Here is a 16,344-nt window from a genome sequence, read left to right on the forward strand (position 1 = left end):
GGGCGGATGAGCCAAATTAATCTGGGAGAACGGGAATCCCAGAGGAACGCATTCTTCCAGCTATTAAAGTTAGACTTGTTTAATTCTGCGAATGAACAAAGAAAAACAAGATACCGTTGCCTTGCAACGAATCTGAACATCTATGACAGGCAAATCAAACTGGGAGGGCAGCGAGGTAGCACAATGGAGGATGAAAGGTTAGCAGTGTCGCAATTAAATCGTCATAGAGCAAGGTTAGTTTGAACTACCATATTTACACTAAAACGAGCATATCTAACCACACAATTGCAATCACAATCGCAGTTATATCGCAATCACAATCACAATCGCAATTATGCTTATCCTGTCCATTTCAACATGCCCATGGAAATAATACACTCGGAAAATGTCATTCAGCAGAGCCAGAATCATCTAAATCAGACATGCCATCAGTCAGAGCTCTGTCGGGGTTGACGTAGATCACATTCTTACCCGAATCTCCCTCTCTGAGCCTAATGGTCTTTGCCAGTGCTCACTCCAGGACTCCCTGCCTCCATTCCAACCCCGCCCAGCCCAGGCCGTCCTCCCTCATCCTGCCCTGCCTCTCTATCCATCAGCCAACCCATGCCCCCCACAGCCAGTACTCAAGCACCACTCACTCCGCTTCTCGGTATGGGAGGGGGTTTTTGTGTAGGAAACCATGGCTTTGGAAGGATGTGGACACCTTAAATGGGTAAAATAACTTGCTTATGTTTCTGTCTCTGCCCATTTAGAATAGTGTGTGTGTGTGTTTATTTTTAAGCTACAATGATTTGGGAATCACTCGAGTATTTAATAATAAAAGAGGCTATCCTCATTAAAGTAATCATTAAAAAGTGTTCAGTCCTAACGTACCTTATCTGAGCCTGTTATTAAAACAGTCAGTAGAGCTCGAGAATGGAAACTCCCACAATGCTCTAGATCACACCCAATATCTGTTGGTTGTAATGCATTGCTCCTCCCACTATCTTCTGGTTCAGAGGCTTTACTACCAGCACTGTCTTCTGGGTTTGATGGCTGACTCCTCCCACAGTCTCCAGGCGGCAATGCTTGGCCACTCCCACAGTCTCCAGGTGGCAATGCTTGGCCACTCCCACAGTCGCGGGCCTCTGACTGACAGTAGTCACGGCAACTAGGATCCTCCGATCTGAGACTGATCAAACACATCAACACACTGTTCTTTATCCATAATCAACAGTTAAATATCTCCAAAATCATATCAAACACAATTATAACCAGTATATCAGCTTGAATATTTGTAATAACTTCCACAGCTTCCTGCTATGTGAAATACCACCACCTCCTCATTCTAAACCTGGAGAGGTGGGCCTTTCCTAACACCCTTTATGCAATCCTCTGACAGTTCCCTCTTCCTCCTAGGAATGTACTGAGTGCCCCTGTAACTTATCGGGGAGCTGGTGTGGCATCCCTGCACAGTCTCACCTTAGCCTAGCTCTTCAGTTGTGGGAGGATGTTCATCTAAACACATGCAATATCCTCTTCCTGTAAAAGAGAGAGAATATAAACACTAACCCTGCTACATTCTCCTCAGTGTGAGCGGCAGCGTGACTGCAACAGGCAGACTGGGGGGGTGTATCCGTTGGGACGGTAAGTGAAGGGGCACACTCGTACTGGAGGAAGACTTGTGATGGGGACACTGGGGGTGTTTGTGTCTCTGACACTGGGATGGAACCTATGAGAGGGAGGAACCAACACGGTCAGACAGGGAGGTCCCAGTCACACTAACAACATGGCAGAAAAGGCAGTAGCAGACATTTGAAAACAAAACACATTAAACAAGCAGATGGACAGGAGATAGGAGCAGAAATGACAGGCAGATGAATGGTGGCACTGTATGACCTGCCAAAAGGAAGTGGAAGATATGTGAGGTGCACATGAGCATTTCACTGTACCTATTTTACCTGCTGTAAACTGTGTATGTGACGAATACATTGGATTTTGATTTGAAGACGACATTGGATCTGTTACCTAAAAATGCAGGTGCAGGATCATTACTGCTGGTACTGTTGTACTTTTGGTCTGGGACAAAGTCAGGACATTTGGCTTGGCTTGTTTTGTTGTCATCAGTGCAGGGTGCCTCTGAATCGTCACAGCTCTGACAGAGCGAAAACAACATCTTCCATTAATCCATTCATGAACTATGATGTGTCATCCACACTCAACATCTCCTAGCCCCTACCTATGTTTAATAATGTTTTATGGGGCTGTTAGCCGTATCAGATCTAGCCCGATTTTGACGTAATAAAAAAAGAGAGAATGCATCAATGGATTTTTCTGAATGAGGAATTCCGTGTCATGTGTTCAGTATTCACTAAGCAGAAGGGAAAAACAATAAGCTGTAGAACAGAACACATTCACCCTCTTATCTTTGCTCATAAGTCATCCAGAGTGCACATTTCATTGAGGAATGGCTTCCTGAGTCCAGACACAGTACAGTAACAGTATATGCTGGTAAATGTCATGACAAACATGGCTGACGTGGCTAGAGGATGCTGGGAACGTGAGGCTAATAGACCTATCCCTCACAAGGGAGGAAGTAGACGGTCTCCTAGGAATAGGGATATTTAGGGATATTTAGACAAAGCCTCAGGAAGATTTTTAAAATGTATTTTACCTTCATTTAACTAGGCAAGTCAGTTAAGAACAAATTCTTATTTACAATGACGAGGCCCCGGTACACAACTGAGCAAGAGGACAAGTACATTAGAGTGTCTAGTTTGAGAAATAGATACCTCACAAGTCCTCAACTGGCAGCTTCATTAAATAGTACCCGCAAAACCCCAGTCTCAACGTCAACAGTGAAGAGGCGACTCTGGGATGCTGGCCTTAAATCACTATCCTGTTATGGCCTTCACAAAACACAATGTCCAGATAGGCCAACTTCCTACAACTGGAGCTGTGTTGAACCACTCACATACAACACAAAATGCACCCGGATCTCCTGTCTAACATACTACAATAAACATATCATTGATTTGTCATGAATGTTTATAACCAGCTGTTATAAATCTCTAGCGCATTATCAAACATCAGAGAATGCTATTTTCATTAGTGTGAGGGTATAGTGAGGTCAGGTTCAGTACCGAAGGTCTCCTCCTTATCAAGCCTGCGTATTTACTCCTACACACTTCTATATCTGTACATGATGAAGGAGATGACATAGAGAGAACACTTTCAAACATAGTTAATATACTGATAAAAACAATCATCTAAAGAACAGTCACACAGTGACATACAAAGGCAGTCCACAAAGACTGCTGTACTGTGACAGTGCAACATTGCAAGGGTTTTGAGACACTGTAAAGCATTTTTTATTTCTTTCAAATTAATATTATTATTATTATTATTAATTGGTTCCACAGCTTTTTGTTTTGTTTACTCAACTTTTCGGTCAGTTTTACCTGAACTTAAAAAAAATGTGTTGGCCCAAACTTAGCTCCAACATTTGAAAAAGTAGGCAAAAATTCAGTCAACTTTAAACAATGTTTGCTTAAATTGTCTCATATGTTCATTCAACTATAAATTATTATTTGGGTGGCGTAGCAGGAAGACCAGAAGGCCTTGAACCAAGAGATTGTGAGTTCAAATCTCAGGTGAGGACATGTTGAATAATAAGGACTGTATACATGCACAATGTAATCATGTATGTCAAATATATAAGTTGAAAACCTTGTATGTTAACAGCACTGTGTGTAACTAATTCCACAGCCTTTTTTAGGTAAGATGCCCAAATAATATTTTTGTTGTTGAATGAACACATGAGAAAGTTTAGCACACATAATTTTAAGTTGTTAGAATTGTTGCCAAAGTTTTCTCAAGTTGAAGCTAAGTTTGGATCAACACTTTTTATTTGTTCAGGTAACACTTGAGTAAACAAGTTGAGGAAACAAAAAATGATGTGGACCCAGTTACAATTAGTTGAAACAACTAGATTTGTGGGTGCTGTTGTTTGTTTTTACAGTGCAACACTGGAATCTAGAAGCAATGTCCTGGGCTGAGATAGTTTCTGGGAGTCCACAGTGAGAGTAAATTTCAAAGCAAACAGAGTCGAGGGGGCCAAGCTGAGCTGAGGGCCACAGAGTTACCTCACGGCAAGGCAGAGGGCTGGCCTCGCTGCTCCCTCATGATAAAATGAGCTGAGCAGAGCGTTTTCCGACCCCCTTCTCACCTGTTACGTAAGCTCTCTGCCTGTTGCCAGATTAGTTTAAAATGTGGTTGTGTGAAGCACAGGGAGTACAGAACCGGCAGAGGAAGTGGTGGTTACACAGCCACCATCCCAGACAACAGCATATGGAGGGAATGTGAGAAAGATGGATGGTGAGCGATAGAGGGGGAGGCAAGTGAGCTTGTTCAAAACACCAATGCCATTTAGATGATCATGGCTATATACAGTATCGCAATAAAACAAATAAATCATTAGCATCTGCTGGTCCATGCATAGAATCCCAGTATCTGCAACTTTCAACCAAGTCTTGTAATTATTGTTCTCCCTTAGCAAACCATTACTATCTTCCCAATAAGTGACAACCTGTAAACCCTCACAAGAGATATACATATTCCAACATAATCCCAAAATGATGATGAACTGCGCAACTGTTTAACATGGCTGTCAACTCGATGCACATAGCCAAAGATACTAATGATAAAGTGCATGTCATGCAGCTGCAGACTCTCTAATCTCTAAACAAATAAAACATGCATGCAATACATCATCTCTACCTGTCCACAGAGCAGAGAATAGATCAATAGCTGTACCTGTAACCTCCTGTGAGAGATACAACCTCCACTGCTTAGCTCCACATAAACTCCACATAAAACACCCGACAGAACCTTCCCTCAGTCAAACTGTAATTCCCAGATTTTTTCACAGAAAACCTAACTATCCCTAGCTGTCTCTTTTCCTTTCTTTTCCCTGTCTTTTTTTTCCCAGGACCAGCCTCTCTTTCACTCCTGGGAGCTTTGACCATTTAAGGAGAAGGCTCTGTGTGCCTTTCTGGGCTGCTGTGTATGTGTACAGCTTTTCTCTGAGGCTCCACTCCACTCAGCCCTGACTGATCACATCTCCTGAATTACACTCCAACTCTGAGCTCGTACTCTGCCTGGGAGCGCCAAGTCACTATTTTTTTTCTCTCTGTGATCATTCTGTGGGGGCAGAGGTCTGACCAGGGAAGGATAGAGGTTGGACGTGTGTGTGTTTGATCAAAACACTGTATAACTCAAACTATCATTCCTCCATCCCCCACCAGATCGGAGTCAGATCGGAGTCATGGTTTGGGGTGGAAACAGTCTTCCAGGCAGTCACATAACCTCAAGAAATTAAGGGTGGGTGGGTAGCTCCTACTGAGCCCCTAAAATAAACACACAGACAAACACAAACATTCATACTCATGCACACATGTGCATCCTCTGTTCTGTACATACAGAGGCAAACAGACTAAAAAAGCTCTTCTGATAAACTTCTCGAATATTATGGATTATCTGAGGTTCTAAGCTTCTTTTTTTTACAGGTAATTAATAGACCATAAGACCATAAGAGACAGTATGAGAAACAGGGGACACTACATATCACATAAAGTAAGTGGAAGGTGGAACCAGTAACAGCAGACAAATTATGGAACCTATTTACATTTGGAATCAGATCTCAACAAAGAGAAAAGGCCTTCTGTTAGTGTGTGATTATTAAATGATCCAATAATGACACAGCTAGCCTGTATCTCACTGTTCTGGGAGCAGCAGTACAGTTTGCTCTAATATGGGCTGACATGCCTCTGCTACAGTGTGAGGATAATTGTTTATCTCAGGTTTGGGTGTTTGAAGCCCAGAAAGGATTAGAGGGGAAAGGAGAAAGGGCTGTAGAAAACCTTCTAGATATTCCTCTCGTATTTAACTCGATTAAAGGGTGGCAGGTAGCCTAGTGGTTAGAGCGTTGGACTAGTAACTGAAAGGTTGCAAGATCAAATCCCTTAGCCGACAAGGTAATAATCTGTCGATCTGCCCCTGAAAAGGGCAGTTAACCCATTGTTCCTAGGCCGTTTTGAAAATAAGAATTTATTCTTAACTGACTTGCCTAGTTAAATAAAGGTAGATTTAAAAAAACATGAGCTAGCGCACACCCAGAATAATAGTTTGTGTGAAGGTGCTGACTAACGGCGAATAAATTATAAACTATCAAAATAAAGAAAGTCGCACACTCCATATATAATCTCCCAGCAAGTTAATGGGTCTTTACCAACGTTTCGGCATCACTGTGCCTTCCTCAGGGTAATGTCATGAATACTTGAACCAGGTTATGTAGACACACAGTGCAATTCATGTAACCAATGACAGTAGTGAGGGGTGTGTCAAAATTATTAAGTTAATTAAAATGAATTAGTGAAACTGTTAAACAATAGTATATGGCATATTAAATATATTACGCTATTGTTATCATATAGAAACATAATGAAATATTGTGCATCAACATACATTATTGTTTCATTCAATTTCACATAATAATTTCATATTTCATTTTTGTTACATGTAATCTTTTGGTTCAACCTTAATATATAAGGAACATCATCAACTGGGGGAACATACTGTATTAAGTGTACGCTAATAAGCTGTAAAAATAATAAACATATTTCTTCAGACACCCACATACAGGTCGAAAGATCTCTGTTAGGGGTATCATCTCATGTAAGACCAAGGGAGTAATCTATCTCATCACCTGTTCATGTGGAAAAGCCTATGTAGGACAAACGAAAAGACAATTAAAACAACACATAGCTGAACACTGCAGCAAAATCAGGTGTAAGAACATTGACTATCCAGTAGCAGCTCACTTTGTTGAAGCTAACTATCCCATCTCCACCCTCAAATACACAGGCATTGATCATGTTGTTCTACCAAGGAGAGGAGGTAACATCGAGATCCTACTACTACAAAGGGAGGCTTACTGGAGATCCTATCTAAAAACATTGACCCTTAATGGTCTGAATATTGACTTTGATCTCAGGCCCTTCTTATGAACACATTTTCTCTATAAACAAGTCAACAAATTGAAAAATTATTTTTACAGCTTAATAGCATACACCTAATATATTCCCCCAGTTGAGGATGTTTAAAGTTCTTCAAACTGGTAGGCATGTTGTGTAAATCAAATGATACAAACCCTGTAGAAATCCATTTTAATTCCAGGTTGTGAGGCAACAAAATAGGAAAATGCCAAGGGGGTGAATACTTTTGCAAGCCACAGTAAAATATGAACTTGCAATTTTTTTCTTATTTGTTATTTTATCCTATACAACACCAAAAGTACCAACAAAAGAATATATATATCTTTCTTACCTTTCTGCCACTGTTGTTGCCTCCTCCAGTTTGTGAATAAATGGCACCTGTTTGAACCAAACCAGAGAAAGTGAGGAGGGCTCAATTTGCATGTTACTGGTACTGTACTGTATGTCATGTAAATGAATGCCATTAAAATGCACTAAATTGGGCAGTAATTCCTCTGAGGATGACGCACAGAGTGAGCTGTCTGTCTAATTGGTGGACCGGACAGTATTTCAGGAAGTCCTCTACCTCACCCCCTACCTCCATTTCTAGGGGCAACAATAACCTGGCAACCAGTTTCATGGGAAGCTTGATCCTCTGGTTGAAAGCACTTGGCCCATGGCATGCCTATTGTGTCATATCCTTTTGAATCTCTCCTGAAAGACAGTGTCATTCCGTCATTGCTAACAAACAAAAATCTAAATGACACCAATGCTACATGCTACTTGAAGCATCCTTATCACTGAAAAAGTCCTCATGGCTTTGAGATCTAATTACAGAGGGAAATACAATGATCACAAGGATCTATAATTCATTCATGCTGGGGTCAGTGGCAGGTTGAGAAAAGAAACCACATCTCAGCTACTCAACTCCAACAGTGGACAGACAGGAAAACATCCGTTCACACCTCACGTTGGCAAAACATCTCCGAAGCACTTCATTCTTGTGTTTATTTTACAACGTCGCCACCAAGAGCTCTCGGCCTCAGAAAAGCATAAACGGTCATAAGAGCCCTTTTGCTTTCTGACTCTAGTAGAAATGTCACATTTGCCCCTGCCACTGCTGATTTGTTACGTGGATGTAAATTTAGCCAATCTCTTGATAGTGACATACACCTGCGCCACAAGTCTTTGCTGGAGTCCTATAGGTATTTCTCACGTGAAAACCCACACGCACCTGTACAAGTGATACTGTACATAATGATAAGGCCTACAGTACTGAATGTTCAATATTGCTTCAGTTTACCGTACTACTAAATACAAATGTTTTGGCACAAAATGTTCAGTATGAACAAAACATACTTGAATTCTAGTTAATATGTTCTAATAAACACAAGCCCATATTAAACTTGTCCTGGTTGGTATGAAACCGATGTGCAGGGGATATAAAATTGTTTTTAAGGTTTTACGGGTAAATCGGAGTAGAGGGACTTAGTAGAATGTAGATAACAAGGTAAACAGACTGTCACGACTTCCGCCGAAGTCGGTCCCTCTCCTTGTTCGGGCGGCGTTCGGCGGTCGACGTCATCAGCTTTCTAGTCACCACCGATACATGTTTCATTTTCGTTTTGTCTTCATTGTACACACCTGGTTTCCATTCCATAATCATGTTCCTTATTTAACCCTCTGGCTTCCATCTTTTGTTTTGTGTGTGACGAAGGCTAGTATCCAACAAGCTTATATTCAGGAGATGTTACAGTCAGTGTGTTGGAATACTGGCCTTTTACTAACCTTAACAGGCCTACATTTGCAAGGTATATTCCAAATATCTTCATTTCCATGCGGGGAGGGCAGGGGGTTCATCCTGTCTTACTGGATGGAATGCATTTGATTTTGAATATCAAGCTAGAGCCGATGCTGGCATCCAGAGCTCCTTTTATGGGGAGTTCCTTCTAAAGGGAAAGCAGCCAGGAGTCACATCAATTGGGCTAGATTACACACAGCCCACATCTAGAGATACTACATTAGCCTGGTGCTGGCTTTTAGTAGTCCACATATCACATATCCCACCTGCAGTGCCTGCAGTACCTACATGCAGTATGTGCCATATTCTATGGTTGTGTGAGAATGCCTGCCAGGTGAGAATGCGTAAGGTAAGTGTCACGATGTTATTTGAGCATCAGAGGATGCTTCTGGCATATCGCTGTTCTCATCGCAGATGCTTCATTTGTTAAGCAAATAGAAGACTACTCATCACCACAAAACCCTGGCAGAACAGGGGCAAGGGTCAGGTGATAAACTACACTGTACTGTAGAACTAATGTAGTGATCTGATCACCAACACACTACAAACATTGACCAGTTGGCCTGTTCATACCAAACAACTTCCACTGATCTCCAGCATTATCAAGATTTTTCAAACTCATCAACTTGACCGTGAAGAAGGCTAGGGAACAAATAAACAATAAGGCTGTGACCTTGCTTAGATGGACTCTCGTCACGGAAGTCACATGAGCATGACTCCCTTTCGTATGAACCAAACAAAGCCGGTCTTCCCTCTAGCTGTGAGAGCAAACCACACCAAATGTTCACTGTTTACATCCTGGTGTTTCTACTGAGGGGCTTCGTCTATTCCTCCCCAGATAATAGGGTTTGGGCTCCCGAGACACAGAAAACAAGGGCAAGGCCCATGATGGCCACAGTAAAACCTTCATGATCAGTGACACTCACCAAGGGGCCTTCAGACACTCTGCGCCAACTTTGTGTACGTTACAGTCTGCTGGGTCTATTTCAGTAGCGTCCAAAGGGATTACTAATAAAAAAGAAAGTGGCTAACTCATTTGTTTCTTTCTGTGTTTCTCCTCTTACAATAGAATAGGCTCATTAATACTGCTACATTTAGTGACATACATATGCTGTGTTTGCCCTGTATTTCAGTAGTCGTAGTCTCATCATACCGCTTATAAGGGGCCATCTAGACTTGCTGTAGCTTTCGGTCATAGGCTCTGGTGGAGAGGGATTCCTGGGTCTATCTCTGCCTATAGCTTCAACACCAGGCTGGGCTGTCTGCCCTATAAGACCTGGCAACTTCGGAACAGAAGAGAGAGAGGAAATGTAAATGAAACGGCTGTAAATAAATTGTAAGAATTTTACAGGAGGAAAACAACCTAGTATAAAAGGTCACTGGTCATCATTGCAAAAGCAGATATGTGAACATAGATGTGGGGCTGCATATTAAACATGCAGATACTAGATTAAAGAAAATTCTAAACTTTTACTGTCAGGGGTAATTTGAGCTCACTATTCTTGTAATACACAGAATAGACTATGCAAACTGACCTGAGGTTTGGCTGTGACTCTGGCCTCCAGGGCACTGAGCTGACCTTCTGTGTACGCTGCTCTGGTCAGAGCTTCCTCCATCTTCTGAGTGATACTCTCCATCCTCTCCTTGACCTGGCTGACTCTTCGCTGACTCTCCCTGACCAGCTCAGCTGCCTCCAGGGCACTGCTGACCATGGCCTCCATCCTCCTGAGGGTCACCAGCAGACCCTCTGAGGTCACAAGCTGGGCTGCTACCTTCTCTGATCTACCTGGGTCCTCCACATGGTCTGTAGCCACAGCCACGTCCTTACACTCCTTTGATGCCTCCACCCCAGTCCAGCCAGGTCCCTCTCTCACCGTGTTGGTCTCCTTGTCTTTGTGAAGAACACCCACCCTGTCCTGAATGTTTTTGTGCTCAGCTACATCCTCTTGGGCAGTTCTCAGAGCCGACTCAAGGTGGCATACCTGCTCCCTAATCTTTGTGATGGTGTGCTTTGCCTGTTGGAGCTTGGAATCTGTGTCAGTGAGGGCCTTGCTGGGCTGGGTCAGAGTGTCTTCCGGCTTGACCTTGGTCCTACCCCCCTCCACCTTAAGGGTTCTCCACCAGTTCACCACAGCTGCCCTCTTGGCCTGTGGCTTCTGCCTCTGCTCCTGCTGCTCCTGTAGCCTCCGTTGTTCCGCCACCTTCTCCTCTCTCTCCTCCCACAGAGTCGTCTGCTGCTCCAGTTCCTTCAGTCTGGAAGAACAGCCTGGACTTTATAAACAACTCACTCACACATTGTTATATCTTGAAGCAACCAAGGATTCTAAAACTGCACTTATCTGCACTTATATTAGACAGAAAGCCAGTAACTACTGCTGATGATATAATGGTAGTCCATATAATTGCTCTGGCAAGTAGCAACACCAGACTTTCTTTTTATTGTCAGAATGCGTTTCAATAAATAGCAACCATTGTCGTACTTTTATTATGTCAGTTATCACAACAGAAGAGAGAAGGGGATAAAAACTCACATACACATTAACCAGCTGCTGCTTGATGCTCGGCTGTGGCTGTTGGCTGTGGGGATATGGCCTCTCCAGGGTCTCAACAGCACAACCGCCAACAGAATCCTGAGTGATTGAACAGACATCAGACCCTAAAAACCGCTTTCTACACTGCTATCATTCATCAGACACAAGTGTGTGTGTGTGTGTGTGTGTGTGTGTGTGTGTGTGTGTGTGTGTGTGTGTGTGTGTGTGTGTGTGTGTGTGTGTGTGTGTGTGTTCTCACCCTCTCTGGGTAGTGTGCGTGGAGAAGGTGGGCCAGCTCAGCAGACTTGATCCTGTGAATTATGTTTTGGATATCTTCCCTCTGAGTGTGAGAGGACCAAACCCCACATATTGTACCAGTCATCTCCTCCAGAACCCCACGCTGCTGAGGGAAATACATCATTATAATAAACCTATAGTAAGACGATAGGACTTTTGATAACCAACTGCAGAACTAAAGCCTTTGTCACCTGCTGAATGTCCTGGATCTCAGCATGCAGAGAGCGGTGGTTAGGAACCCCTCCACTCCTTCCCTGGAAACCTGTTGGACTGCCACAGTGCCTGTCAAACCTAGGAATTACAGCAACACAGCACCACGTTAAACACACTGACCCCACTGACCCCTAGCATGTCCCTTTGTGATTATGTCACTCACATACAGCACATTCTCAGTAACGAATGAGCCCCAACAAATATGGCACCTGAACAGGTGTTGGGTGAGATGTTGGCAACAAAAATAATGACGAGTAGCATATGGACATAGAAATGATTGACAGCACTTACCTCAAAAGAGCTTGCTGGGAATGCTCTGATAAATGCATAAACTCTGACTGTAGCCCCTTCAACGACAAGGAAAAAACAATCAGAGATACTTTCTGCTAGTGCACAGGCATAACTGCAGGCACTTGAAATGATGAATGTTATTATGAAGATACCTCAATGATTCTGTGGTTCTCCAGATGAGAGTTCTTCAGCTTATCCATCAGTATGTCTTTCTGGAAAGGAACAATAAAAAAATACAAATCTACCAATGCAGTCATTGTAAAACAGAGAATGAACCGTCTATGTGTGAAGGTATGGTATACTAACTTTAGTGAGTTCCCTGTCTCTTACAGCCAGCATGACAAGGGTTTCTTCAAGTTCCTCCTGCAAAACAAATGAGAGGATCTCCATTACTGCACTCTTATCTCAGTGACAGACAGAGATGTTCTGGCCAACAGTTCTTACCCTCATCTCAGCATTAACCTTTCTCAATTTGTTGAGACAATCTTCAGAACAAGTCCCCTCGAGTGTGAGTTGTTCATTCTGCAGATATAAAAGTGATTGTGTCACGCTCATATAATATACAGTATGTGACATCACACACTTTGTACATTTATTATGAAATAATAATAAAGATCAAATTTACCTTGTCTTCAAGCACTTTAATGTGTGCTTTCAGACAGTCACATTCTTTGCTCTAAAATTGAAGAAAAAAAATGTATATGGAAATGTATGCATTCCAATAAAAATCATCCACCCTCTGGTCTAAGACATTTGTATACCATTTCCTTATATTCCATTTCCTTATATGTAATCTCCTGCTAAGAGCTGAGTGCAGTACCAGTTTGCAGCTGCTAGCCTGGGCTTGGCTGGCTCTCTCCTGTGCCTCCATCAGGGATCTCCTGGCATCTTCAAGCTCCTCCACAAGGGACCAGGTTCTCCTTGCTGACCGCTGGGCACTGGGGATGTCACATAAACAGTTTTACAACAGTAAACTACCACGTCTTGCAATAATGAATCCATATAATGTTCCACCATATCAAAACAACATATTGCTCCATCCTCACAGACAGTACCTGGCCAGCTTGGCACTAAGTTCAGTGATCTCCACTGTGAGCTGCAGGTTGGTGTCCTCACCCTGAGATACAGTCCTCAACAGGCTGTTGTTCTGCTTACTCATTCTACTGTGCGCATGCTTCAGCTCAGACACAGTGGCCAACAGCTCCCTGGAGTCACTAGAGCCAAAGGAGTAGTCAGATTTACAGCATTAATACATTTACATTTTACATTTTAGTAATTTAGCAGATGCTCTTATCCAGAGCGACTTGCAGTTATTAGTGCATACATCTTGAGATAGCTAAGTGGGACAACCACATCTCACAGGCATAGAAAGTAACATTTTCCTCAACAACGTAGCTATCAGTAGAGTCAGAGCTAGAAGGGTGTATGGGTGTGTGTGTGTGTGGGGGGGGGGGGGGGGGGGGGGGGGGTAAGTGTATTTAAAAAGGGGAGGTGAGGAGGACGATTATTTAAGATACTGCTTGAAGAGGTAGGGTTTCAGATGTTTTCGAAAGATGGGCAGGGACTCTGCTGTACTAGCTTCAGGGGGAAGCTGGTTCCACCCCTGGGGTGCAGGACGGAGAATAGCTTGGACTGGGCTGAGCGGGAGATGCCCTCCCGTAGGGGTGGGAGGGCCAATGCGAGCTTCAACTGGAAGCCAGTTGAATACAGTAGAATACAGAAAAAGTATTGCATAGAAAGAGTCAAATCATGAGTGACTGAGAAAGCTGAATAACTTACCAATAACACTGTTCTCTCTCTGAGAAGGCAGTTTCAGGACCTGAGAAATCCATCCGTGAAAGAGCAACACAATGAGTGAATTACACTGATATCTGAGACAGATTCCCAGGCTGCCTACAAAAGCAAAACCTTACCATTTATAGACACTTTACAAGAGTTTTCCCCTGAAATATGTTTGTCGTCCTCATGCATGCTGAAAGATACAAACAATCATTAGTCTCCAATTATAGATACAAAGCAGATTAGCAGGTTAACCAATGTTATATAAAAATAAATCACACAAACAGATGTAATCAATTCAAATCAGAATTTCTGAGGCATGTTGTTGATTATAAGGCTGCTGCAGATGAACATTCTATAGCAGTTAGCTGTCTGAAGGTTTTTTCTTTACCCATCCTGGCTGCACTGGGCAATCCACTCCCTCATGGTGGATTGGAATTTGGCCCTGCTAATAGCGGGGTCCCGGCACTCAGGGTCCAGCATACAATTCAAAGCATTCAGCCTGTCCTGTTCTGGGCTCTGGCTAGTCATAGTCTGCAGGTACTGCATGATCGTGGAGGCCAGAACCTCTCCTATTGAGAACAAAAACTTAGGAAGCATGCGAGTATACAAAAAGAACACTAATGTACAGCTGTTATTACAAGAGATGATCTGTACCTGTGCCAGTGGTATTGCATGCCTCAAATGTTATATCAAGAAGCTCTTCCTCAGAAAATGTACTTGTGTCCACGGATTCTTCAGTAGAATCCTCTGGTCCATAGCTGCTCCACACTAAAACATCCATTTGGCTATGTCATGTACAATTTCAAAATTAGCGAATGCAGAAGTCAAAATGCAGTGGTGAAAGTAGTTTTAAACTTAAATGTCTATTCACATCTTTAAAAATAAAAGCATTCTGTTTCCTGATCTGAGAAAATAAATGCCTGGTTATCAAGATGTTCTGTATTATAATAATGTTTAGTGCCATTGACAATATGTAAATATTAACATCAATGCTTACTTTCATTGCTGTCCGGTACCAGGTAATGCTCTATGGAGCTAACTCCAGAGTCCCTTGAGAGTGCTCGTGCTATGTATCCCCTTCTGTCATCTCTCATCGGCCTGGTCTGAGTTGATGGCCGGCTGCTTTCATGGTTCTCACCGTGGCTGCTCAGAAGATTAAACTCAGATTTTTCACCATGAAAACTCTGACCTCCATTCAATAAGTTCTCTGAGGCCATAACAACTCTCTGTATAAAGAAAAATATGACATTGCATATAAAATACTTGTCATACTGGTTTACAAATTAGTCTGAAAAAGTTTGAAGAAATTGTTAGAATCGTAGTGTTGTTTTTGTAAGTAAAATATCAAATATGTCTATTTGATTGTGGGGGGAAAGTCTGAGTTAGAATAGTCCTTAACAAGCCATCGCTGTAGAAGTACATTATCTGCATATAATACCATACTTACATGCACGGTAATGTATTAAGATCCAGTTAGAATGGGAATGTTCTTTTGTTAACTTCTGTTTCCAGGTGTTTTTTCCTTTTGGGTCCCTGGGCAAGAGAAAGGAATGACCCCTCAGAACTTTAACCTAACCAGGGACTAGATTTGTGACAGTCATGTAACTGAAACTGCAGGTCAGTCAACAGCACACGAAGCAAAGAAAGACTGTGGAAACATTACAAAATAAAACAGAGAGAGGTTGTCTAAGCTTACTAGATGTCAAGTAGTCTACATTAGATGTTTACAGTTATTAATTAATCAAGATTGCATTATGAAGTTATACAAGACATATATACTTACCCTAACCATGTTAGATATATTAGAAAAGGGTGAGAATACATACAAATAAGGTCTTACCTCCCAGTTGAGGAATATTCCTTTGAAAGCTGCAGAAAATGTTCATTCAAAAACATATAATAACTAGCTACATCTCATCACATAAGCTGGTAAAAAATGCACCCTAATTTTAGACAGCTCTATTGCTGCCAGTTTGCAGTGGGAAACCCTCAAGATGCTCTTCAGTGAGTGTTGCCTTTGCCTGTTTTGATCATTCACTGCCACAAATCAAAACCAGCTGACACCTCCACCCCCTCCCCTCAGCTCCACCGATTGCTGGCTCAAGCCAGCAAACAATAACACAGTTAATGGACTTTTTGAATTAACATTAGTCAGTTTAACATATCAAATTATTCTAGATCATCTGCATAACATCTCACGCATAAACCAATAGGACATCGACAGTTTTTTTGTTTGTTCATACAGTAACGATCAGAATCTTTTGGATAGGACAGGGTCAATGAAGACCTGAACTGGGCACAGGTCACAGAAACACATCACAGAGAATTATCACAATTATAACAGCTTTTATTATTGTCTTATTTTTCCCTCCCTTTAAGCAATCATCAATCAAATATTTCTTTCCCTTTCTTGTCT

General features: G+C 42.2%; 1 protein-coding gene across 1 annotated transcript in view; it reads right to left on the reverse strand.

The window, feature by feature from the left end:
* Positions 1 to 15,148, reverse strand: part of LOC109887333 (uncharacterized) — a 39,638-nt gene extending 24,490 nt beyond the window's left edge. The window contains exons 1-21 of the mRNA XM_020478747.2: positions 14,926 to 15,148; positions 14,583 to 14,696; positions 14,317 to 14,497; positions 14,060 to 14,118; positions 13,926 to 13,965; positions 13,202 to 13,360; positions 12,967 to 13,084; positions 12,772 to 12,822; positions 12,591 to 12,668; positions 12,453 to 12,509; positions 12,299 to 12,358; positions 12,147 to 12,202; positions 11,834 to 11,933; positions 11,605 to 11,745; positions 11,350 to 11,444; positions 10,350 to 11,067; positions 9,968 to 10,097; positions 7,366 to 7,412; positions 2,008 to 2,134; positions 1,552 to 1,711; positions 874 to 1,171 (exon numbers count right to left, since the gene is read on the reverse strand). Of these exons, the coding sequence (XP_020334336.2) occupies positions 874 to 1,171; positions 1,552 to 1,711; positions 2,008 to 2,134; positions 7,366 to 7,412; positions 9,968 to 10,097; positions 10,350 to 11,067; positions 11,350 to 11,444; positions 11,605 to 11,745; positions 11,834 to 11,933; positions 12,147 to 12,202; positions 12,299 to 12,358; positions 12,453 to 12,509; positions 12,591 to 12,668; positions 12,772 to 12,822; positions 12,967 to 13,084; positions 13,202 to 13,360; positions 13,926 to 13,965; positions 14,060 to 14,118; positions 14,317 to 14,497; positions 14,583 to 14,696; positions 14,926 to 15,145 (3,009 nt within the window). The 5' untranslated portion in view covers positions 15,146 to 15,148. The remainder of the gene's footprint in view (positions 1 to 873; positions 1,172 to 1,551; positions 1,712 to 2,007; positions 2,135 to 7,365; positions 7,413 to 9,967; positions 10,098 to 10,349; positions 11,068 to 11,349; positions 11,445 to 11,604; positions 11,746 to 11,833; positions 11,934 to 12,146; positions 12,203 to 12,298; positions 12,359 to 12,452; positions 12,510 to 12,590; positions 12,669 to 12,771; positions 12,823 to 12,966; positions 13,085 to 13,201; positions 13,361 to 13,925; positions 13,966 to 14,059; positions 14,119 to 14,316; positions 14,498 to 14,582; positions 14,697 to 14,925) is intronic.
* Positions 15,149 to 16,344: the final 1,196 nt, after the last annotated feature.

This window comes from Oncorhynchus kisutch, linkage group LG3 (genome assembly GCF_002021735.2).
Source record: "Oncorhynchus kisutch isolate 150728-3 linkage group LG3, Okis_V2, whole genome shotgun sequence".
Taxonomy (NCBI): Eukaryota; Metazoa; Chordata; class Actinopteri; order Salmoniformes; family Salmonidae; genus Oncorhynchus; species Oncorhynchus kisutch.